Here is a 24,571-nt window from a genome sequence, read left to right as displayed (position 1 = left end):
TATAACCATTAATCACTTTGGATACTCACTGATTGAAAACTCCTACACAGGAATAGGAAGACCGTAAATATTCCAATAACTGCAGCACAAATCACCATTTCCCATGAGAAACCATAAAGATCAGGACCAGGTCTCATATCTTCAGGCAATGCTGCCACAACCTTAAAAGCAGAACCAGAAAGAGTTTGAGCAGTTAAAAAGTGTCCAACTATTAGTTTTAACAAGTCTTGATTTCCTACAGTCTATTGAGAGATTATAAGGGACTCTAGTATTTTTTTTTTTCAAAATACTGAGAAGTAGCAGATGGTTACCAGGAGCCTATTGCTTAATTTTGAATCTTGTTGACTCACCAATCACTACAGCGGTATTAATTATCAAACACAAGTATGATGAAGCAGAGTAGACACAGCGTTATGAATGCATCTCCCGAACTTGCCATTTAAACAGATTCATCCTGGTTTAAACTAATTGGATGACTCCGTATTTGATACAGAGTGTTTATTTCTATAGGCATTGCAGCTATACTGAATGAGCCAGATTTCCTCACAACCACATCTCGCCATATGCCCACAATGACTGCCCTCCTCTGGACTGCATTTTTTCTAACCACTGCCATGTCAAGACCCTGGTTTTTGCAAGGTACTCTCAGGGGTGGATCCAGGATTGGGGAGTGAGGGAAGTGTGGGAGCAGCTAGCTACCCTCGCTGCAGGGGTAGCTGCAAACGACTCCCAGTCTCTCCCCCAACCCAGGCTTATGGGCAGACCGCAATGCTGGAGCCTCTGGGGACTTTTTTTAAGTCCCTAAAGTAGGTAAGGATCCCCTACTCCCCTTCATGCTCAGAGGCATGTCCCTTTCCCCCCACCTCCTGTTTGCTGCTATCAGTTTCCCTGCTGTTCCCAACCAGAGAAGTGTCAAAACCCCTCCTGCCTGCTCCAGCCCTGCTACAAGGGGGCTGGGCCAGCTGGGAAAAGGAGAGCAGTAGCAGAGATGGGGGAGGGGGTGCCCCACCCTGCCCCATCACTTAAGGAGCAGGCAGGGGAAGGGGAAACCCCTCCGCCCATCACCACTGCCATACTGATGTCTGTTAATTTGGACATCAACTCTCAGAAATCCTCAGGGGGTTGGGGGCATGGAAAAAGGAAGACAAAGCTTGAGGCTGGAGTAAGGGGATGAGAGATCAGAATATGCAGGGAATCCAGTCAGCCCTACACAGAGGAGTGCACAGCAGGGCTGGGAATCTTGCTGGCTTGGTCAGCCACGACTGTGGACTGGAGGAGCTGGACTCAGACTTGGGGGCAGCTGCTGGCTGCTGCTTGAGCGCTCTTGGGACTAAAGGCTTGAAAGGCAGATCGAAGGTGCTGCATGCACGGTACTGCAGTCTTGATGTTGCTTTACCTCTCACCTGTTCCCTCCCTTTAGCCCATTGGCTTGTGACCCTAACCCCGAAGATTTACTGTCTACAAGTGGGAGCTTCCCCTCCCTTCTCGAGCCAGGGCCTGGGGCTGGCAGAAATCCCAGCTGCGCAGCCGGCGGGAGCCCCCCCCCGGGCCCAGGGCGGCGGGGAAGCACCGCAGCAGGTGGGGGCGGGACTCCCACCGGCTCTGGGGACCTGCAGAGTCCGCGGGAGGCCCAGGCTCTGATCCAGCCGCGCCACGGCCCCAGATCCTCCTGTGGTTTCCCCGGGCGTCGGCCACAGGCCCGGCCCAGCCAGGGATGCGCCCCCGCCCCGCGCCCTAAAGGCAGAGCAGGCCCCCCGCGGCCGCGCCCCCTCGTGCCGCCGGCCCCGCACTCACGCTCCTCGCCCGCTCCAGCGCCAGCCCGCAGTACCGCTGCGCCACCTCCCCCAGGTCCCACAGCCCCACGGCGCCGCTCGGGCTGCCCCGAGCAGCCATCTTCGCGCGGGCCGCCGGCACCCCCCACCGCCCGGCCCGGCCCGCGCAGCCGCCGCACAATCTGCCGCGCGGAAGGTGGGGGAAAGGGTTGAGAGAAACCACAGTCGTCACAGAGAAGGGGGCAAATCTATGGGAAGCAAGGGAGGGGACTATACCACTGCCGCCCAAACAGGGGGAGGACTACTTGCAAAAAGACCGCACCACTGTCATGGGGAAGGGAAAGATGCACCCCTACGGCAGGGGCGCGGACTGCACCATTGCCACACAGAGGCGGGGGCGGACTGGGTCCCAGGCGCTCCACTTGCAGCCGGCGCTGCGCACCTGCAGAAACGCTCCCCTCTGACGCGCAGAGCCCCGCCCCCCTGACGGAGCAAACACTCCGACTCTGCGCGCAGGGCAGCGCCTGCTGATCGCCAGCACTAGCCTCCTCCTACCCTTCGCGCTGCAGCTGCTGAGGCAGGCGCTCAGCGCGGCCATGGGGAGCGCAAACGCTGAGCCTACGGGTGGTAGAAGCCCTGCAGCTCAGTCCCCCCGGCAGCACTGCTCTCTGAGCAGTGTCCCCCTTAACTACGTCACAATACACACAGACCTCACTCCTTGCATACGTCACAATACACACAGAACCCCTCTTCCTCCCCTCCCCACCCCGCGCAGCCCGTGCACCTTACAACACAGATCAAGGAAGGGCCTGTAGCAGTGCCCCCCACAGATGGGCAGACGGGGGGGGGGCTTCAAAGACAATTTATCACTCCGCAAAAAAGCAACGACAGGGCAAATCTACAGACAACAACAATAAATGGCTTGAGAGTCCAGACTCCCAGATGCTCCATACTGACGTGTCCTAAGTACGGCCCCTGGGTACAACACTACTCTCCTAGTCAAAGTTTAAAGGACTTGTAGGGAAACTTACCCCTTCCTTTGTTCCGAATGCTTCCATGTGTCAATCAGATACCGGAATCGCATAACAAAACCCTTTGGATAAGTTATGAATAATAATAAAAAGCTCTAGTGTCCCAAGGAAAATTCCCGATCCAGGCAGAGACAGCCTGTGTTTCCAAATGGACACGGATCTTGTTTTGACATTCACTCGGGGAAGCCGGGAGGGGGTGGGAAAGTCACAGGTGGATTAACGACTAGCAACAGTCTCTCTCATTTCATGCCATCTTCTCCCTATTTTTTCTCATGTTGATGTATTTGGGTTTGCATTTTAAACATTCTCATGCTAAAAGTGCTGTGCACCTTAACTTCACCGTCTATTACTTTATCACACTTTCTTAGACACATTTTAGGCCACACACCTTTAAAAAGTGAACAGGCTGTGACTATGATGCAGGCAGCTGAAGCCCAGAAGCTGAATATGACACCTATTATAATACCAGGTAGCTTTTTTTTTTAAATCTGATTCTTTGACTGTAAATGGCTTGCTCCATGACATTAGGATTTTGGTCACTATAATGACATCTGACAGAATCCCAACCTGATTTAGTAAATGGGGTTTTTTGCATGTACCAGCACTGCAATTTGCATCTTTTTTTGTAACATTTTAAAAGGAAGGATACAGTTACCAGCAGGGGCCTCAGACTGCAGCCTGCCAGAACATTTCATTTGTACTGAATAAAAATCCAAGTGTTATTCTGTCCAAGAAACTACATTTTCTATATATCCAAACAAATCCAATCAGCTTCGTATATTAGAAACTTGAATATGTTGTTTTTCTTGTTTATGACCAGAGCCTATTAGCATACACCTTGTATGCTAATAATTATTCCAGCGATTCTGACCTAAAATGTATCTAAAATTCACTGCTACATCCTGGACCACTTTCTCAGATCTTCCCCTCCTCTCATGCCTCCAGAGTCCCCCCACCCCTTCTCGGTATTCCCCGTCTAGAAATTTTCATCTATAATATTCCACCATTCTTCTTCCAGCAAAATGCCACTTGCCAGTTTCAATCCCTTTAATATTCCCACTTTCTCCTCTCATATTCAAGCATCTTCCATCTTTGCTCTCCCACTCTCAGATACCTCTTCAGTCTCTCCATCTTATTCCATCTTCATCCCTTCTCTCTCTCAGATTCCCTTCCCCAAGGAACCGCCAACTCTGCTGTCCATGTCTCTTTTCCCTGCCACTCAATTTCTACTTCCCTTTCCCTTTTGCTCTCCTCTACTATTCCCCCCTCTGTTCTCTGCCTCCATTCCACCCCATCCTGTCCTGTTTTCTCCCTCTGGCTCTGCTTCTTTTTCACTATCTTCCTGTCTCAAAAAAGTTTTCCCCACCCTCTCTTCCTTTCTCTTCCTCCAATCCCCTTTTGTCCCTCTCCTCAGACCAATTTATTTTTGTTTTCAGTATTTTAGGACTAGTTCCACTCACACCCACTCCCAAACAAGAGACAATCTGGACCTATTTCTCCTTCATCTCTGCTCCCCAAAATTCCTTCCTGCTTTGGTCCCACCTCTAGTTCTTCAAACTCCTGCCATCCACAACACCCCTCTCCCCAAACCCTTGCTCAGGATTGCTTACCAACTTGTGCCTCCTCCAGATCTACTCAGCCCCCATTCCCAAATTCCATCATTCTCCTCCTCCAGAAGTCTCCCCACCATCAGCCTTTGACTTGTCTGCCACCTGGCAGCTCCTCACTTCTGAATTCCTTCCCTCTCCAAACTTGTCCCAATAACTACTGTCCTCTTACCCTCAACCCCTGCACCATTCTGCTCCTCTCCAAGTTTCTCCCTGTCCCAGCCCTCTCCCATCTCTCCCAAGTCCACCCCTTGCCCCATCCTCCTCAAAGTCCCCTTTGCACCCCTCCAAACCTACCCTTCCAAAGACCTAGGGTCCTCCCTTACCAGTGGTGAAGCAGGAGCTACTGCAGGTGAGCTGGCAGGAGACCAAAGGCCAAGTGGCTCCCTGCCAACCTGCCAGCGAAAGCACTCTAGAAAAGGAAAAGGTGGGTCAACTCCAGACATAAGTCTTTCCTGTTCACCCACTAGGATAAAGCATCCCTGGCGGCAAGAGGCTGCACTACAACTGTCTATTCCCAGCTGGTGCTTTTTGCATGGCTTGAATTACTGAGCTAGGTATAAAGGCTGCTTTTTAATCAACTCGCTTATCACTTAACCATGCCCTGAGTAACTGCAGTGACACTGTTGCTACAGTGTGAGCTACACTGATTCATCTGATGGCAAAAGGCAAATACAACATATGCTAAAAACAAACTAAAACAACTTACTGTTACTAAAACAACTTGCTGATTTCAGACTTTAGAATTTTTGCAGAATATACATTATATTTCCTATAACAACCATGCCTCACATTTTGTATTATATTGTGGGAGTTTATTAATTCTGGGATGTGTAAAATAATGAGAATACTGTAATGGTTTGGTTTCTTTAATTCATGCCTCAATCCTTTTTCTACTAAACATAAAGGGAATTTTGCCAATGATTTTGCCAGCAAAGAAGGAATTTTCTTAAAAACAAGATAACACACTGACGTTTTTTTATTTTTGTGAGTCTTTTTGGCTTCTTGGCTGTTCTTTACATAAGAAAATAAGAAATGCCATTTACTAGGTCTGATGATAGGTCCATCTTGCCCAGTATCCTGTGTCACACAGGGGCAGAGGGTAGATACTGAAAAAGACAGCGAACAGGGTATTTGACCAGGGTTTTTCCCCTGTTTCTCTCCCACTTGCAGACTCCAGCATTCAAGGTCCAGTAAGTTTAAATTCAGAAGCTGTATCCTAAACTCCCATGGTCAATAGCTACTGACGCACCTTTCCTCCAGGACTTTGACTAATCCCTTTTTGAATCTGGCTAAACTGTTAGCTTTCACACCATCTTGTAGCAATGAGTTCTACACACAAATTATGTGAAGAACTTCCTTGTATTAGTTTTAAATTTACTACCTACCAGTTTCTTTTTTGTGTCCTAGTTCTTGCATTGTGAGAGATGGCAAATAATAAATTCCTATTTACTTTTTATTCACCATTTAGTACTTCGTAAACTCTTGTCATGCCCCCCATCAAGTGTCTCTTTTCTAAATAGGCTTAGCCTCTTTAGTCTCTCCTCATATGGAAGCCCCTCCAAACCACTAATCATCCTCACTATCCTCCTCTGTACTTTCTCAGGTTCTTCCTTTTGAGGTGTAGTGACCAAACATGGGCACAGTATTCAAGGTGTAGATGCACCATGGATTTATAAAGGGACATAATGATACTTTTGGGGGGAGGCAGGTTTTTTTTTTTACAATTCCCTTCTCAATAATTCCTAAACTTTTATTTGTCTTTTTTGATGGCTGCTGAGCACTAAGCTGATGTTTCTAGCAAACAGTCTGCAATGACTCCCATATCTCTTTCCTATGTGGTAACAGTTAATGTAGAGTCCATCCCAGTGTAGGTACAGTTTGCGTTATTTTTGCCTACATACATCACTTTACAACTTACTGACATTTAATTTTATCTGCCATTTAGGTGCCCATTCTCTCAATAGTGCCAGATCCTTCTGTAGTTCCTTGCAGTCTGCCTTGGCCTTTACTACTTTGAATAATTGTCGTGTTATCTTTAGATGCATATTTAAGCATACATTTGAACATACAATGCCCTGGAGTGGATCCCATAGCAGCAGAAGTGAAAAACGTTGAAAGGAAACAGCAGCTCTCTTGCTGTATACCTGCAACATCTCCTGATTGGTCAGGCATTAAGTATCCCAGTGGTCAAGTTTCAAAATTTTGGTCTACTCAACTGTTTCTTCAACATTAAGGAAAGGCCATATTAAAGATCTCTGCCAAATTTTGCTATCAAATCCAGCACCAGTTCCAGTACAGAATGTAATATGAAATGGAATCTGATCTAATTTTCCTTTTAAAAAGTAAAGAAAACATTAAACAAAGAACTCTTACCTTTCTGCTTACAGTTGCCATTACTGAAAATACAGATTTTATAAAGTCACCAATGTCAAGAGCATTCAAACGCAGGAGTATCTGATATATCCAGCCTTCTTCTGTTTCATTGATAAAGAAAGAAGATATTTTATGTTACAAGTCAGTCTTGTTAACACTTTCATCTACTTCTTTTTAAATTTGCAATCTTGCTTAAATTAAGTACCGTCATACTTACCATCACTGGGAATGTAATTTCGAATCAGGAAAGACATCTCTGTGAACAGCTTTTTGGCACCTAACTGAATATTTCTTGATGAATCATCTTTGGTTTTCATTAATGGAATTGTTATACCTTCTGAACTTTGGGCATTATTATTTTCATTATTCAAAGGTGTGTTTATGCGGTGTTTCTCTTTACTTTCTTCTAGTAATTGTATTTTATTGGATATATCTGCAAAAAAATTAATATTAATTTTCAGTGTTTTCATTAATGATTTCTAGTGTCATTTTTTATAAGATTGTTTCACAGTACATCACTATTTTGATTTCTGATTTTCTCCTCATTTTCAAAGCCGAACTCTAGACTTTTTCACTTGCAACTTGCCAAGAAAGGGGCAAGACACTGAAACAGTTCCAATTGTTTACAAAGTTTTAGACACCATGATCTGCAGGACAAAATCAGCATAATTAATATACAGAATACTGAGTCATTAGGTACTGTTCTGATATCACTGTATGACAAGATAATATGAAAAGTGACCAGGCAGAAATATAAGAATTTATTCCATGTAGGAATGAGTAGATTATAGGAATCTGCAGCTAATCCAGATATACTAGTCTACATTCTTGCCTCAGAAAGGAGTTGCATGGATATAACAAGAGACAACTTCTGTGTTGCATAGGTGCAATTAAGGCCACAGTTTGGTTCACTAATTAGAAAAAAACACATGTTTATCCTTGATTAGTACTGGTTTGAAAACTCTCCTAGGATTACCCTGCCTCTCAATGCAATCATGTGCAGATATCTGTGGACTCAAGAGAGCCAAAATAGCTAGGAGAAAAATGTTATGCAGGACTAAAGATAAACAATTTCCCATAAACTAATAAACTTTTTTGTAAATAATGTACGCACAACAAACAGGTGTGTTTGTACGAGTATGATTAGATTATTAGCTGTTTTAGAGAATACCACAAAAGCTTGTAATATGAACAGTAAAAGCTTAATGAAAACTAATGTTAATTCACTACATTAAACATGATACTATGATGAGATTATCTCAATTTCCATTGCAAACATCTCAAGACTTTATGTAGTAACCGTGAGGTTACATGTGTTACCACTCTGCATATATATGGATATATCTGATACATTAACAAATGTTGCAGTTATCTATACCATCCTATTTTTTACTATACAGTTCCTCAAATAGCAGCAGCAGAAGCAAAAAACCCTTCTGAAAACAAAATGTTCCTAGTGACAAAAAAGGGAAATTAGCATTTACAAACGTAGTAATCATTGTTCAGGGCCATTTCTCAAAGATGGTATAATAGATATTAAAAACAGTTTTAGTGAGCTAAGAATTTAATTGTGTGTTAGAGACAAACGGTTGCTGTTGGCACAAAACGATGATTAATATAAATATGTTATTAGTAGAAAAGAACTAGACCATATTTTCAAAGTCTCAGTTTGGCTTCTAAAGCACACATTTCCATTTTAAGCTCAGGTTTGAGCACATGTAATTTAGATGTGGGTATCTATTATATATTTCTAATTACTCAGCTTGTATATACCTTTGAGTGAGTTATATTGTGAATTTTAAATTTGGCCATGATATTAGAGGCTTTAGAATATTTGATCCAATATTTGAACTAAACACCTTTCTGGAATAATGAGTAAGGTGAATAGGATCAGGTATGAAGTATATAAATATGTGGCCTGATTTTAAGCCCACTGAAGTCAAAAGAAAGATTCACGTAAACTTCAATGAGCTTCATTTTAGGCCCCCAGAACCTAAACAAGATGGACTATCTTTGGAATAACTATGAATTCTCTCAAGTAGCTACCTACATGGTTTACTATTTTTACAAGTATTCCACTCATTTATTTCATATTACATAATGGTTTCCATTTGTAACAGTGTGGGATAAGGGAGCCATGTATCCCTAAAAATATATAAAAATATGTGGCCTGATTTTAAGCCCACTGAAGTCAAAAGAAAGACTCCCATAAACCCATGAACAGCTATTAGCCTTGATTTTTAAAACACTGAAAATAAATACTATGAAGTGTGCCATACATTATTTTCCTCTCAGAGAGCAAGTTTTGTTCTTGCTTTACCATCTTTAGTTAGTAAAACAGCAGTCCAGTACCTTGTTGTGCATTTTGGAGACTACACTTTACTCTCACAGCTGACCAATGTTCTTGTAGCTCTAGAAGAATATTCACTTTCTCCTTCAGACATTTTTCACCCACAATGTCTAAGTGAGGTTCCTCTTCAACAGACAAAGTCAGTGGTTTTCTCTCCCTGAAATTATCTACACATGTGTAAGTTGTAATTCCATGATGAATCTTTTCAAACTGTTGCTCCAGCAGCATCAATGTCTCACTTTCACACAGACTCTCTGAAGGTTTCTTCCTTTCCAGAGACAACTTTAAATAAAATTGTTGGTATGCTGTGAATGAGTTGGATACATCTGAGTCACTATCAATTAATATTTGGTCATCCTTTTTTATTTTCTGGGACACTGATTCTCTCTCCCAGGTTATGGTGTTGTCAGTTTCTTTTTCATTGTTTCTCAAGTCTGCTGCAATACCACTTTCCTCGGTGCCACGTAGTTCTTTCTCAGCTCTTTCTTTCAGCATTGTAAGAGGATCTCTGCTGTTCAGCTTTCTTGTAGCTTCTGCAGTCTGAATGCTGTCTCTGTCTTGTTCTGATTCATTTTCTCTCAACTCATCCTCATTCTTTAGCATGTTTTTTAATTCTTTCTTTTTCTTATTTATTCTAATATCTTTCCTATTTTCATTTGAGTCTTGGACAAAATTGTATTTGGTATTTCTTCCAGAGTTGTGATTATTAGTTTTACTAAATAAACCCCCAAAAAACCATGATGTTCTAGTACATATACTATCCACTACCTCCTCTGTCTGGGCACTGTTTTTATTATCTATATTTATGGACTCTATGTTTGTCTGACTTTCAGTATCTTTTTTGTAGTTTTCCTTGTAAATGCTTGGTTTTTCAGAAGCAGCTAGTTTTTCTATATGACTTGTGGTTTTAGTTGGAATAGCATCTTCCTTTTCAACATAAGTTTTATTATTCAGAGCTATATTTAAATGGAGTGTATCCAAGCCCTGCTCACTTTGCAAAGGTGCATGTTTTACAGGGTTGTGTGCTGAATCATAGTAAGGGGAAGTAGGTGAGAAAGGCTTGTTAGAATCAGAGTCATCATGGTTTTTAAATACTGTCTGGCTTTGCATTTTGAAAGACTTAAAAGATTCTAAATGTAATGCTGGGCTGCTGCTTTCAGACTCTTCAGCTATACTATAGTGTTCCTGGAATAGATGCTTATGTTCCATATGAGACAATCTATAGGATCGTGATGTTTCTGTTGTTACTACATTTTGTTTAGAGATTTTCAACTCTGATATATCCAATAATTTGGATGCTACATTGTCATCTGAATGAGAATCTGATGGTATTTTCTGGTCTTCAGATTCATTTTCTGTATTTATGTTTTCTGTATCTTCATTATGATTTGGACTGGTGAACGCAGACACTTCTACATTTGACGATATAGAGGAATCTTGTCTTTTATTATGCAGCAGTTGATTTTTACATTTCTTTTTAGGATCTGAATTAGTATTTTCCTCAGACTCACACTTTGACATCAGAAGCTCATGTTGGAAAGATGAATCTGCCAGTGCTATTTCTACTGGATCTTTCTTATGACTTGATTTTAGCCCCTCTTCAGAAAAACTAAAATCGGGTGCTATAATTTGGTCATGCAGGACCTGGTCACAAAGAATATTTTCTGATAATGAGTCTTCAGTAATTCTAGAATTATCAAAATCATGTTCACTTGGATTTGAGATGCCATTTCTTTCATTGGTGTCTTCATCTATTTTCTCCCGTGGAAACAGCACAGAAGTTTGCAGACCCTTATTGTCTTTGTTTTGAAAATTGTACAAGAGATCATTTAGTGTGTGACTATCTTGCTCTGGGGTTATGTTCTCACTTTTTAAACTTTCTCCAGAGAAATTCACTAGAGATTGTTCTTGGTTTGCCATCCTATTTTCTCTTTTCTCACTTTTTTGTTTATTTGGCTTATTGTTTTCTAATATTTGCTCAGTGGTTTCTAATTTATCTTCACTGGACTCCGCAATGTGCTCTGTAAAAGTCTTAGGCTGTTTTACTCTGTCTTGAGAGAACCAATTCACATCTTCCCTATTCACTGCAGTTTCCTTTAACAAGATACTGTCATCATTTGAGTCTCTGGAAAAAATATTTTTTACCAAATCTTGTGAAACATTATACAAGCCCTTTTCAGGATTTTCATTATATTTCACATCAGCATGTTCTCCTTCTTCTTCGGAGTCTACAATGTAGTGCTCCTGTACTTTATGTTTTAAATTATTTTTTAATATCAGTTCATTAAATTGTAAAGATAATTGACCAGCATTTTTAATTGTTTTTATGCTTTTTGTATCAGCAACATGATTGCTACCAAGTTTGTGGCAATTAGCCTCTGAAATATTTTCACTTAAATAATCCTGCTTTTCTTTCTTTTTACTATTTTCTTCATTAGAAGACTTTTCCATAAAGGATACATGTTGCTCTGGTGCATCTTCTATATTTATCTTTGACCCTAATGATACTTGGTGCTGGTCTTCTAAAACAGAAATGTCAGTGTTATCTTTTTTAATAGAGAATGGTTCACTTTCACACCCCATAGTACTGTGTTGTTCACACTTTGGATATCTAAAAAAAAAGTCTACATTGTGTTCTGACCTGTATTCTGCAGATGAAAGAACCAGACAATCTTTTACTAATTTGGTTTCTTTCATTGTGCTTTCACTATTTTGTCTATCTTTCTTAACTGCCAACTGAAGCAGAAGAATATCCTTTTCTTTGGAATTATCTACATTACTCTTCTCTGGTACTTGATCATTAACCTTCTGATTTGATTGGGCTTCCTCTTCAGATTCTTTATTCTCTAGTGATATTTCATAATCTTTTCTAGACTGGCTATTTTTACCATTGAAGTACAGTTCCCCTGGTAGCCTTTGCAGAAAATGCTTATCTTTGCTTGTGAAACTCTGAGAACTTAGTATGTTTTTATAATGACTAACAGAAAAGAGAGACTGAGGTTCTTCAAAACGTTCAGGCTTTTCTTCCTCTGAAATTCTGATGTCAGATCGGTCTGTATCATAAAGTGAGCTGGAAGAAAAGAAAAGGCGGGCTCCTACCAATGCCTGTGCCTCTTCAGAAATTGTAGGTTCCTGGTCCTCTTGATCATTCAACATTTTCAAATTAAAATCTGTGATGCCATTAGAGATACTGTCAAATGAAGCTGGCTGGTCTTTTTTGTTCTCTGATTCCTGCATTTTTTCTTTGACTTCAGTGTTTCCTATGACTTGGCTTTCTGCTGCTGGATTTTGTTCTGCATTGTAAACTTCAGTTAGTTTGGCTTTGTCTGATATGGCCAGAGTAAGAGGTAATTCATCTTTACTTGGGATCTTGAAGTTCTGAGAATTATCTACATGTACCTGCAGTTCCCTGGAACGTGGCATTTCATCTTCCATATCTTCTGTTTTTATGTCATTCTGTCCTTCCTGTTGTGCTGTTTCAGCTATTTCCCTTTTTGGCTTCCTCTCTGTGCAAATTTCAGGTTCTTGAACATTTAAAGTATGCATTTCTTCCTTCTTATATGTTTTGGCTTCTTTTCTTTCAGTTGATTCTTCTTTTGATACAACATACAGTTCACTAGAATAAAAATTTTCACTACTACATTCACACAGAGGTAAATCTATTGTATTTTTTCTATTTAATTCTGAAGATGCATGTTGCTGATCCTCTAAGACAGGGACATCATAATTACTTTTTATATTAGAACATTCCTCTTTTTCACTGATTGTAGAAACATCTCTCTCAGATTTTAAATGTTTAAAATGTTGTATGAATGGCACTTGGGAGACTGGAGGCTCTAACTGGGATTCTACAAATAAAAGGGCTGAAGTATCATCATCTTTTTCCAATTCAGCATAATGTATTATTTTTCCATTGCCTTGCACTGATAATGGAGACAACCACACACTTTCCTGGGACATGTCTACATCTCTTTTCTCTTGCACTCTTTCACTAACCTTCTGATTTGCTTGTAACTTCTCTGAAGTCTCTTTACTTACTTGTAAAATTTTGTCACTGTTTTTAGTTTGGGGGTGTTCTTCACTAAAACTCAAATCCTCTTGTGCAGGTTGCACATATTCCTCTACTTCAGTTGCTGAACTCTGAAAGTTCAGTATGTTTGTAAAATAACTAAAAGAGAGTAGAGGTTGCAGTCCTTTATACCTTTCATCCTTTTTTCTTTCTGAATTTTTAGTAGCTATGGGATCTAAGCTCTGAAGTGAGCTAGGGAAAGATGAAATCCAGGATGGAACTGACTGCTGTGTGCTCTGAACAACCACAGATTCATGATCCTGATTATTATCTGACAAATCCTTATTTAAATTAATAAAGTTACTATAGATATTTTTATACCAACCTGACTGGCCATTTTTGTTTTCTGACTCCTGAGTTCTCTCCTTAACTTCAGTGTTTTTCAAAACTTGGCTTTCTGATACTGAATCTTGTTCTGAGCTGTAAGGTTCAATTAGTTTGTTTCTCTCAGCTACTTCTCCAGCAGAAGATGTCTCCTTTAAATCTGAAGTGCTCTTGAAGTCAAGAAGAGTATCTCTATTTGTTGGTAGCTCCCCAGAACTTGGTGTTTTACTATCTGAATCTATTATTCCTTCTACAACATTTTTCTTGTCAGTTTGTTTTTCATCTGTTGTTTCATAAGGTTGTTTTTTTAATTCTCTATCCTTGTGAAATTCAGTTTCTTGTTGGTTGGAGCTCTGCATTTTTCCAGTCTTATCTGTTGTATCCTCTGCTTCACTGCTTTGCTCCTCATTTATTATAGTTTTGTCTTTCTTAGCATGCCCAAAAGTTAAAACATCAGGTAACCCCAAATTAAACCAGCTTGAGTCAGAATCCTCTTTGTCACTCTGTTGTTGTTCTTCATCCATTGATGTTTCTGTAGCTGCAGCAATAAATTCATGATCAGAATGTCCAGCCATACTAGAGCTGTGATGAGTGTGTGGATCATTTTCATCAGGTGGCAAATCATGGCCTATACTCTCTCTACTAAAATACAGAAAGTCTGTCAATCCACTTTGAAACCAGCCAGAAGTCATGGGCTTTGGTTCATCTTCCTCATTTAGCTCTTTTAAGTCACTTTCATCAGCTACTGCTATTTTTCTGCTTCTGAATGTATTTTCTTCTACAGACTGACTAACTATTTCAGTAGTTTCTTCATCATGTTTACTTCCTAGGTTAAGCCATCTTGCAACACTAGAGACAGTCCAGGTAGCTTGTGTTGGAGCTGATGGGTGAATGCTTTGAGCTTCTGGATGGACAGCATCATCATTCCCACTCTTGTCCTTTCTGGACATCTCATTGCTTGTAGTCTCCTCCTGCATGTGAAGATCTTCAGATGTTCTATCTGCTTCAACATTTGCAGGATCTAACTCAACTTCATGATCCCACAGGAAGGATGCATGCTTTTGGAGTTCAACTTTCAACTCCTTTGATTCTAGTTCCTTTTGGTTTGTATAAGGTAATGAATATTCATTGTCTTCATCATGCTCATATAATAAACTATCTTTGTTTTCAAAACTGTATTCACCTCCATCAAGACAAAGGAAATCAGTCTCCTAGAAGAACAACATTTACTTTTTTATTATTTGCATTAGTATTCTAAAGTACTTTGCAATAAAACAACATAACCATATTATCTTTTTTTTGTTCTATACAATTATATTAGTATAGAGGCTCATATGAAGAAGTTGAACAAGTGTATAAAAATGGAAGCTGGGAGGAGATATTAGTACTCTTTATAAACACATTGAATTGATACAAGATCAAATTAACAAACTGGTGAGGAATACATTTAAACTGGAAACCAGAAAAAGGTTTCTAACCATCAGGAGAGTTAAGTTCTGAAGTGGACATCTGAAATGGTAGTGGTGGCATGGAACCTAAATTGTTTCACAAAAGAGTTTGTTAACTTCATGTAAGGGTATTCTTATCCAGTCATGTATGACTGGATAAAAATGATCTCAGAATCAGTAATTAAAGCTTGTGATGCAAGGCTTCAGCTATTCAGCTTGTTAGAAAGCCAAAGGGGGTTGAAAAGAGACTGGATCACTGTGTGGGCTGCTCACCTGTAAGGAAGTTGGCTAATAGTGTAGGGCTTTAACTTCAGTGGTAGACAGGACAAGACCTGGTGACAGAGACTGAAACTCAAGAAAGTGGTCCCAGGTTGAAATGGTTTCCTAGCAATAAAGGAAGGTTGAGCATTGGTGTAGTTTTTGCACCGGCATGATAACCTTGCAATATCTTGAGATTCCTGAGGTTAGTTTGTGTTTTTGGTGATATGCTGTATTCTACAATTTGCAAATGCAAATGAGAGGCATGAATGGGTGGCCATGGTGGTTATTTCTGGATTAGGATTTTTCCCCTCGCTCAGCATCTTTCCTCTTGAGTTTTACATATTAATATAATGCTTGTTGTATATTGATTAATCTCATGCTCCAGGGCTTCTGATGGTTGTCTCTAGGGGCTGGGAAGAAATTATTTCCTCCCATTAATTCATTACTAACTTCTGAGGGTTTTTTTTCCCCCTCTCTGAAGCATCAGAAATGGGACATTTATTGGCTGCGGTGCTCCTAGAGCAGGGGTGGGCAAAATATGGCCCATGGGCTGGATCCAACCCACTAGGCCATTCTATCCAGCCTGTGGGGCCCTTAAAAAATTTAGAAAATTAATAATTATTTGCTTCTGGCTGCCTGTCAGAGATGACAGATGCCAGGGGCAAGAGGGCCCAGGAGGAGCCTGCAGCAGGACCAAGCAGCCCAGCCCTGCCCCACCTCCAGCCATTTCCCTGCTTCCTGCCACTGCTCCAGTGCCCTGTGGCTCCTGGCTGCATCACCAGACTGGGGGAACACAGGGCTGTGCTGGTACCCCATGGCCAGGACTGGGAGGAGTAGAGAGAGAGAGTGTATGTGTGGTGTGTGTGGGTGTGTGTGTATATATATATATATATATATATATATATGTGTTCGTAGGGTGAGTCCCACACACACAGGCCACCATACACATGTACCCACACCCCTCCTCACACTGCCATACATGCAGGCCCCTGCACCCCTTCACACACCCCAGCCACCCATCCTCCCCACAAATCCCATCCACACCCCATGTATCCACACACACACACCCACATGCTCCCTCACCCTACACTCACACCCTCCCCCACACCTCACATGCCCACTCACCCACAGCCCCCCACACTGCCCACAACATACAAGAGTAAGACTTAATTTAAAATTATTGTGCAACCACCTCTATGTACATTACACAAACACATGTAAACCAGGACAAAAATATTTTTTTTTAATCAAATTAATTAATGTTGTAGATATTCGCTTTTTAAAATATAATTTGGTATGTTTCTGGTTCCGAGATGACAAAACCCCTTGCTGAAAGGAGTACTTCCGGGGGCAATGAGAGGGACTTCTGGCAGCAAAGGTCAAGGGTTAGGGGACAGGACTTCTGGTTACAAGATGGCGACCAGGGGTGGGGCATCTGTCAAGGAGCAGGGCTACCCATGTGGCCCTCAACAGCTTGCCAAAAGTCAGTAAGTGGCCCTCTGCCCAAAATAATTGCCTGCCCCTGTCCTAGAGGCACTGAGAAAACCTCTTAGATACCTAATTGGTATGTCTTATTCACATGCTCAGATTTAAATGGTTCATCAGATCTGGGATCAGGAAGGAATTTTCCCCCACGCTAAATTAGTGACTGCCATTGTAGGGAAACGGCGATTACTTTCCTCTGTAGCCTGGGGCCTTGCCTCTTCCTTAGGATTTTCTGGACTTAGTTTATTTAGCAAATACGCTGCTGTTGCAGGGGGCCAAGGCATTAGTGGTGCTCTTGGTCTCTCCTACTCTGATCACAGCGTTGGTGGCATGCTGTGTTTTCTAAGGCTTGGGTATGGCATTTTACTAAAGAGCCTAAGTTTGTTATGAATTGTTAAGGGGTGCTTTGGGCAGAGGATTTGGAGGGAATGTTCCTGTGAACCTTTTTGAAATAATTGTTTCTTGCATGGTTAATTGCGGTTGTAATGGATTCAGTGGTCTGAGTTGTCCCTCTTAGTCCCATGAGGAAATGTAGACAATCCTGATTTTCTTCTTCGCTTTAATCTGGTTTACTAGGTATAACATGTGAATTTAAACTGTTTATAAGATGTCTGTATCTGAGCAATACAAATACACTAATGAAAGGATAACAAATTAGCACATATTGAACAACCCCAAAGAAAACCTGAAATGACCCCTGACATTCTACTCATGTATTACCCAATGATTTCAACTGCTCAAGAGTACACAGGCAGAACAGGTGATGATAATTTACCTTAGTTGGTACTTCTACTTCTTGTGTAATAAATACTTCATCAACTTTGACAGCATCTTTTGGGAAGTATCCAAAATCCTTCCCTTTCTATAACAATCACAAAGGAAAGAGAGTACTTAGTGTTTGGTAATATATATATATAGATATATAATGTATTCATATTAAGATATTACAATTAAACACCTAGATTAGAGAGCCTTTTGTGTCTGTTTTTAATTTCAGTCAGTAAAAACCCTTTTCCTCCTCCACAAAGAAGTTTTATCTCTGCCTTTATAAAACTTATGAACCTACATACCTTACACTACATGCTACATATTCTTACTGTAAAAATAGGTAAGCGCAGTGTGGCGGCGAGGCACCACCACAGGCTCCCGAAGGGGAGAGAGTAGACCCCGTGGGCCCCATACCCCGGGAGCAGACCCCCAGCAGGGATAATTCACCTCCCGCAGGGCAGCTGGAGCAGGAGCTGTGACTGTGCGAACCGGCGTTACGCTGGCTGTTTAATCAGCTGTTTCTGGTGCAGGAAACAGCTGGACCAATCCCAGTGGCTGTACCGGCCGCCACAGGGAAGTTTAAAAGCCCCGCCAGAACTAGGGCGGAGGGAGAGCCAGAGAAGGAGAGTGTGAGCCGGTAGCTCACTATGTGTGCTGCAGCTCTGGCAAAGGGAGGGAGCGACGTAGCCTGTGCAGCTTCCGCAGGCAGCATCAGGGAGACCTTTAAGCCCCCTGCCAGAGGCAAAGCAGGGGCACCCCTCCAGCTCCCGGTGGAAGAGGAGGCCGAGGAGGCAGGGGGGTTCCTTGCAGACAACAGGAGGGAGGAGGCATTTGAGCCCCCTGGAGGAGGCAGGGGTAGAGGAGGCAGCTCTGCAGCCCTCTCCTCCTCAGGGGAATATTTTTTCTGAATCAAGACAAACCCCGAGAATGGGGGGAAAGACCACTACAACCAGGAAGGCAGGCCCTGGGCCATCCTACAGGGCCGAAGACCGTTACTAACTGACATCCACTGGTTGGCGAGTGGATGGGGTGTAGGGGAGGCGGAGCCCCATGGAACATTGCGTCAAACAACTGTAAGTACTGCCGTCCATCAGAAGAGCCCCCCCGGGAAGATCTCTACTGGGAAAAAAACCCTCTCATAGTTGTTTTTGTCATCAAAGTCGTGGCAGGTGAGTCGAGGGGAGGGGCTACACCCCGACAGGCCGTGCAGCACGAAGGGCGCAAGATGTCACATGCAGTATCAAAATAGAGGTTCTAACTAGGGCTATGCGAAGCTTCAGCCACTGATTCAGTTTGGCGGAGATTTGGCCCGATTCAGTGGCTGTATCTCCGAATCTGAATCAAATCAGGAGACCCTTTAAACTCTCCAAATTGAATCAGAACCCTCTGAATAGATTCTAAAGATTCGAAAAAATGTGATGTATGGGCGACTGGTGCTGCCTTAGTCAGGGGGGCACATGTCCCCCTTCTGTGGCCAGTCCTGTTGACTGGGGGGGACATCCCCTGCAGCCAATCCCACAACAGCTGATCACTGCAGCCACTTCCGAGAGCAGCTGCAGGGATTGGCCGGCACTTGCAGTGGGGCCACCAGTGCTCCCACCTGCCCCCCCTGCCCATCACCTAAGTGGCAAGTGTGGCCAGTCAGGAGGTGCACTGGTGCTCTTAGGGGATGCGTGTGTACCCCCATACACCCCTTATGCATCGCCACTGATTTGATGATTCAGACATTGACACAGCTTTAAATGTTTTTTCTACATACCTCAAGGTACCAGGTGACTCATGAACACTGAGATGGTGGGGCATATGGAGCATCCCATAGGAGTGCGGGGGATCCCCAGTGTGCTCAGCAGCAGACCCGGAAGTGGACCAGAAGCATTTCTGGTCCACTTCCGGGTCTGAAGGGAAGCACGCTGCCCCCACTCTCTGGCTCAGCAACTGATGCCTCCTGGGTCTGGGGGGGAACCAGGGTCCCCCTATAGCCGATCACTGAGCTGGGAGGTGTGCCCCTCCCCCCCCCCACGCACTAGGCAGCAGACCTGGAAGTGGACCAGTCCACTTCCGGGTTCACCGCTGAGCATGCAGGGTTGGGATGCTCCATTTGCCCCACCATCGCATCATTCATAAGCCATGCCTGGTACCTCAAGGTATGTAGAAAAACATTTAAGGCTGTGTCTATGTCTGAATCAGCATCAAATCTTCAGATTCGGATTCAGTCAAATCGGGACAGTGATCTGAATCAATGAATCAAATCACTGTCCCTGATTTGGGACAAATCCAAATCCAAATCGAATACAGCCTGTTTTGCACACCCCTAGTTCTAACACAGCTTCACCTGAGGTGATACTATATGCAATAACCATCTTCTCTAGCTCCCACTGAAATCAGTAGCCAAGTTCCCATTGATATAAATGGGAGCAAAATCATGCACTAATAATGAATGAAAAACCAAATACTTCACTGTATCATATCTACATAACATTAGTGGACAGCCTCAATAACTACTACCAGCCCTAAATCGTTTCTCTGACAAGAATCTGATACAGAGCTATTTGTATTTATAAAATGTATTATAATCAGTGTCACTGGTATGTACAGGATTCCCTGGTAATTTAAACTACTAAACCCATAACAAAAGAAGAATGTTAATTTTGGGGCTTGTTTATTTAAATATTATTGAAGCCAACACATAATGATCATTTAGGCTTCTTCTAAAGTAATTCTCTACCTATAAAATTTATAATTAAATTCCTTAACTATGGTTTAAAGAGGTGACAAATTTCCCTTGCTTTTGTGCAGGAAATAAATAAGCAGGTTAAAGAGACGATGGTTGGAAATTACACTTCTTTTTATTCTTGTCATTCAAGTAGAGAAATGAAGCACAGAGATGGAGTCGTTTTAGCCATGGACAAGAAGACAATTATCTTAGTGAACAACTGGAAAGCAGTGTGTGAGCAGATTGTTATAGTAATTTTACCAGTACTTCAACAAAGGATGCATGATTCTAATCTGTTATGCACTGACAGAAACAGCAACAACAGAAGAGAGGTGTGGGTTTAATCAAAAGATGGATAGCACAGTTATGATATTATAAGAGAAGATATGAGTACAAAGGTTGGAAACCAAAATAGTAAGCAAATTAATACTGTTAGACCCCACAGTGTCAGGACAGCAACTGATAGTGGGGAAAAATTAAGAACCTGCCGTGATATGCATAATCTGATTATTTGCAGTAGTTGGTTTTCTCATGATGTACATGGTTCTATGGAAATTATCAGATTGACCACATTATTGTTAGTAAAAGGCACAGACAGTTAAGGCACTTTTACATATGCTCAGACATGTTCTGCAGTGTCTCATGTATTCAGCATCCAGTGTTTCAAAATGGTGGTGGGGGCATTTTAACTAAAGCTCACTAAACAAGCTTTAGTTACAGCACCCCTGCCACCATTATAAAACACAGGGCACTGAATACATAAGACACGGTAGGTGTTTTAATTAGAGGGGCTCCTGAGAGCCCCTCTAATTAAAACGCCCTCTCCCCCACTTCCCCTGGAATATATTTATAGGCACCCTTATTGTATAGACTGCATTTAAATCTATGGAAGTGATCATACATTAAGTGAATTAATTATGGGAAAAACAATGTGTAAAAAAAAAAAAAGAATAGCTGCAACTGGAACCAAATTTGAAAGGACAGCTCCATGAAGGAGGTATGCAAAGTGACACTTGGAGGATATTTTAAATCCTGAATTTGTGACAATGAATAAATGTCAATACAGAGGAAACAGAAAATATTTGAAGCAGCAATAAAAACAAAGTGTAGTAAGATACTAGCAGACACATGAACAAGGAAAAGCTGATAAGCAATGAAACAGATCTAAAAAAGCAGAAGGAATAAAAGCATTACACAAAAACATTACAAGCAAAAACAAACATTTTGGGGGATGTAAGTCACTTTCATCAACATTACAGAGGCATTTGATTCAATTTGGAGGGAAGCATTAAGGGAAGCAGTCTGTCATGGCGGGGTCCTTGCGGAGGGCCGTGATCTCCTTGAGGTCCCTCGTTCCGTGTCAGGCTGGCCCAAGACACCCTCTAATTCTCGCCCACCACGTCTTTGATGGTAAATATAATGTTGGGAGGCTGCCTTGTGTTTTCCCTGGGCACGGCTACTTGGGACCTCTGTCCCCGCGGTTCTTCCGGACCCCCTGGGGGTCTCCCGATATGGTGGGTGTTCCCCGGACACCCTAGCCTTGTGGGCTATGCGTGGCTCCTACCAACCCCTAATACCACGCCCCAAGCCTCGCAGATGTAATGGACATTGTTCAGTCTGTACGCCCGCTTCCCGGGCCTCCTCTCTAATGTGGCCCACTCTGAGCTCCCTCTCTCATGCCCAGCCTCTTGCTGGAACTCTCGTCTTGCCCACTCTGGGCCTCCCCTGCCGGTGTGGTTCCGCTCAGGGACTCTCTAGCGGGCCTCCGGTCCTATGGGCCAACCGCACAGGCACCCTCTCTGACCCTGGCTCACCGCGCTGCTACTCCCTGTCTTCTCGGGGCAACCGCAGTGCCCTGCCTCGGTCTGAGGGGTGTTACCGCACTAGCCTGCGGCCAGCCTCGCTATGCCCGTCTCGGGCTCCTCGATATGGCCCCGCTCTCTAGGGCTGCTCAGTATGGCGCTCCCCCTCTCTGGGGCTCGCCGTGCCCACGCTGGGCTACTCAATAATGTACAATGGTACTCCCCCTCTTTGGGACTCACCGTGCCCACACTGGGCTACTCACTAATACTGCCCCTTTCCTGGGGCCGGGGTCTATGTTCCCCCACACGCAATCCGGGGTCTAGGTCCCCGTCCGCAACCTACGGGTTGCGCCCACGACCCACTGGCCGCGCTCCTCGCCACCAGTTGCTCACGCACTGGCATGCAAGCGGCGCCTTCCCTGGCGCTATGAAAATAATGCGCCCTCTTGGCGCTAGGGCACCCCACACTCTCTGGGGTCCCTGTGATTGAGGCCTCCTCCAACCCCTACAGTCTCACCCAAGCCTCCGGGTGTAATAACACAAACACAGCGCAAAACCACAAGCCCCTAGGCTCTAACATAACCACAAGCCGCATGGCCATAACTCATTATCATAGCTCAAGCCTCTAGGGCTATCATGAGCTGTACTTGCAACTCAGGCTCCTTCCCATATCTCGGCTGAGGGAGCTCCTGCCTCTCTGGCTGCTGGCAGAGAACTGCCAGCCTGGCTTCGGCCCTGGGCTTTATAAGGGCCAGGCCCTGCCCCCTACAGGCAGCTGGCTCCCCTTAGTTGCTCCGGCAACCCGCAGCTGTGCTCGCTTGGTTCTGCCAGGGCTCTCTCCCTGGCAGTTTCTCCTCTCTTAGGAGCAGGCAATAAGGTGCCCTGCGACATAGTCAAATCGCATATAATTCCTGACAAAATAATGCACTTATAAAAGCTATGTACTAAGATTTCTATAGTGGCAAAAGAATTGGTGGAAAATTAGTCAACTAGTCCAAGCCAATGCTAGGATCACAGGAAAGCAAGGCTGGAAGGGACCTCCGAAAGTTATCTAATCCAGCCAGCTGCTCAAGGCAGGATCATCCCTGACTCAACCATCCTAGTCAAGTGTCTGTCTAACCTGCTCTTGAAAACTTGCATGGATATAGAGACCACAACTTCTCTAGGTTGCCTGTTCCAATATTTAACCACTCTCATAGGAAGAAAGTTCTTCCAGATCTCCAATTTAACTTTCCTTTGCTATAGTTTGAGGCCACTGCTCCTAATTCTGTCTCCTACACTACAGAGAAAAGGCTCTCTATCCTCTTTATAATCACTCTTTAAGCATTTGAAGAATGCTATCCAATCCTCCTCAGTATTCTCTTCTCCAGACTAAATAAACAATAATGTAACAGGGTGGAGAGCTGGGGTGCTGCCTTTTTATGGGGCACAAAAGCAGCCACAACTGTCAGCACAGCAGCAGCCAGTGCTGCCTTGTGCATTGTGGCTGCCCAGATGCAGAACTAACCTCCTACACCTCTGTAAATAACCCTAGTTGTTCCAGCCTTCATAAGTCATGTTTCCCAGGCCATTTTTATTGCTCTCTGCTGGATTCTCCAATCTGTCCACATCTTTCTTAAAGTGCGGGGCCCAAAACTAGGTACAATACTCCAGGTGAGACCTCACCAGTGCCAAATAAACCAGAAGAATAATTTCCCTTGGTTTGCAGGAGATGCACCTATTAATACAACCAAGGATGCTATTGGCTTTTTTCCCCCTTGATTCCAGAGCAAACTGCTGGCTCAAATTCAGTTTATGGTCCATTGTAACCGCCAGGTCCTTCTCTGCAGTACTGCAAGCTAAGCAATCATTCTCCAGTTTGTAGTTCTGCGTATAATTATTCTATGCCAATTACAGGATTTTGCACTTGTCCTTGTTGAATTTCATCTAATTGATTTTTAACTGTTTCTCCAATTTACCCAAGTCATTCTGGATCCTAGCCCTACCCTCCAGAATGTCTGCAACTCTACCCAACCTGGTATCATCCACATATTTGCTAAGCAGGCACTCAATCCCATCATCCAAATCACTAGTGAAGGTATTAAACAATGCTGGACACACACCTAAGGAACCGCACTTGATACCTCCTCCCAGCTAGACATTGAGCCATTGAACATTGAACACAGTGATCTAAACCAATTATGTATCCACCTTAAAGTACTTTCATCTAGGCTGTATTTCCTTAGCTTATTAATGAGAATGTTGTGGGAGATAGTGTCAAATATCCTAACTTTAGCAAAGTTTATCACATCCACTGCTCCCCCTCCAGTCACAGGGCTTGTCACCTTATAGAAGGAAAGTTAGTCAGGCATGACTTGATGAAACCATGCTGGCTATTCCAAATCACTTTTTCATGGATTCAGCAAAAGCAAGTCATACCTGACCAATTTGATTTACTCCTATGATAAGGTGACAGGCTCTGTAGTTGGGGGACAGCAATGGATGTTCTCCTCTAGGTGTTTCAAAATAGATTCCCTGAGGATGTTAGGTGTAAGACAAGGAAGAACAATACTATTGTTGCTTTTT

The 24,571-nt window shown here is 43.1% G+C and overlaps 1 protein-coding gene across 5 annotated transcripts in view; it reads right to left on the bottom strand.

Moving 5' to 3' along the window:
* Window positions 1-24,571, bottom strand: part of MIA2 (MIA SH3 domain ER export factor 2) — a 75,115-nt gene that overhangs the window by 44,102 nt on the left and 6,442 nt on the right. The window contains exons 3-7 of one of the 5 annotated variants that reach the window (XM_014611302.3): window positions 17,499-17,585; window positions 13,531-14,740; window positions 7,004-7,219; window positions 6,787-6,887; window positions 30-161 (exon numbers count right to left, since the gene is read on the bottom strand). In XM_014611302.3, coding sequence (XP_014466788.1) covers window positions 30-161; window positions 6,787-6,887; window positions 7,004-7,219; window positions 13,531-14,740; window positions 17,499-17,585 — 1,746 coding nt within the window. Of the gene's footprint in view, window positions 1-29; window positions 162-1,794; window positions 1,991-2,094; window positions 2,188-2,803; window positions 2,951-6,786; window positions 6,888-7,003; window positions 7,220-9,138; window positions 12,834-13,530; window positions 14,741-17,498; window positions 17,586-24,571 lie in introns of those variants that run through there. The other 4 variants (XM_014611301.3, XM_006268341.4, XM_019488727.2 and 1 more) reach the window with 4 other exon arrangements.

Source organism: Alligator mississippiensis, chromosome 2 (assembly GCF_030867095.1).
Source record: "Alligator mississippiensis isolate rAllMis1 chromosome 2, rAllMis1, whole genome shotgun sequence".
NCBI classification, from domain to species: Eukaryota; Metazoa; Chordata; order Crocodylia; family Alligatoridae; genus Alligator; species Alligator mississippiensis.
This window is presented reverse-complemented; position numbering and strand designations above follow the sequence as displayed.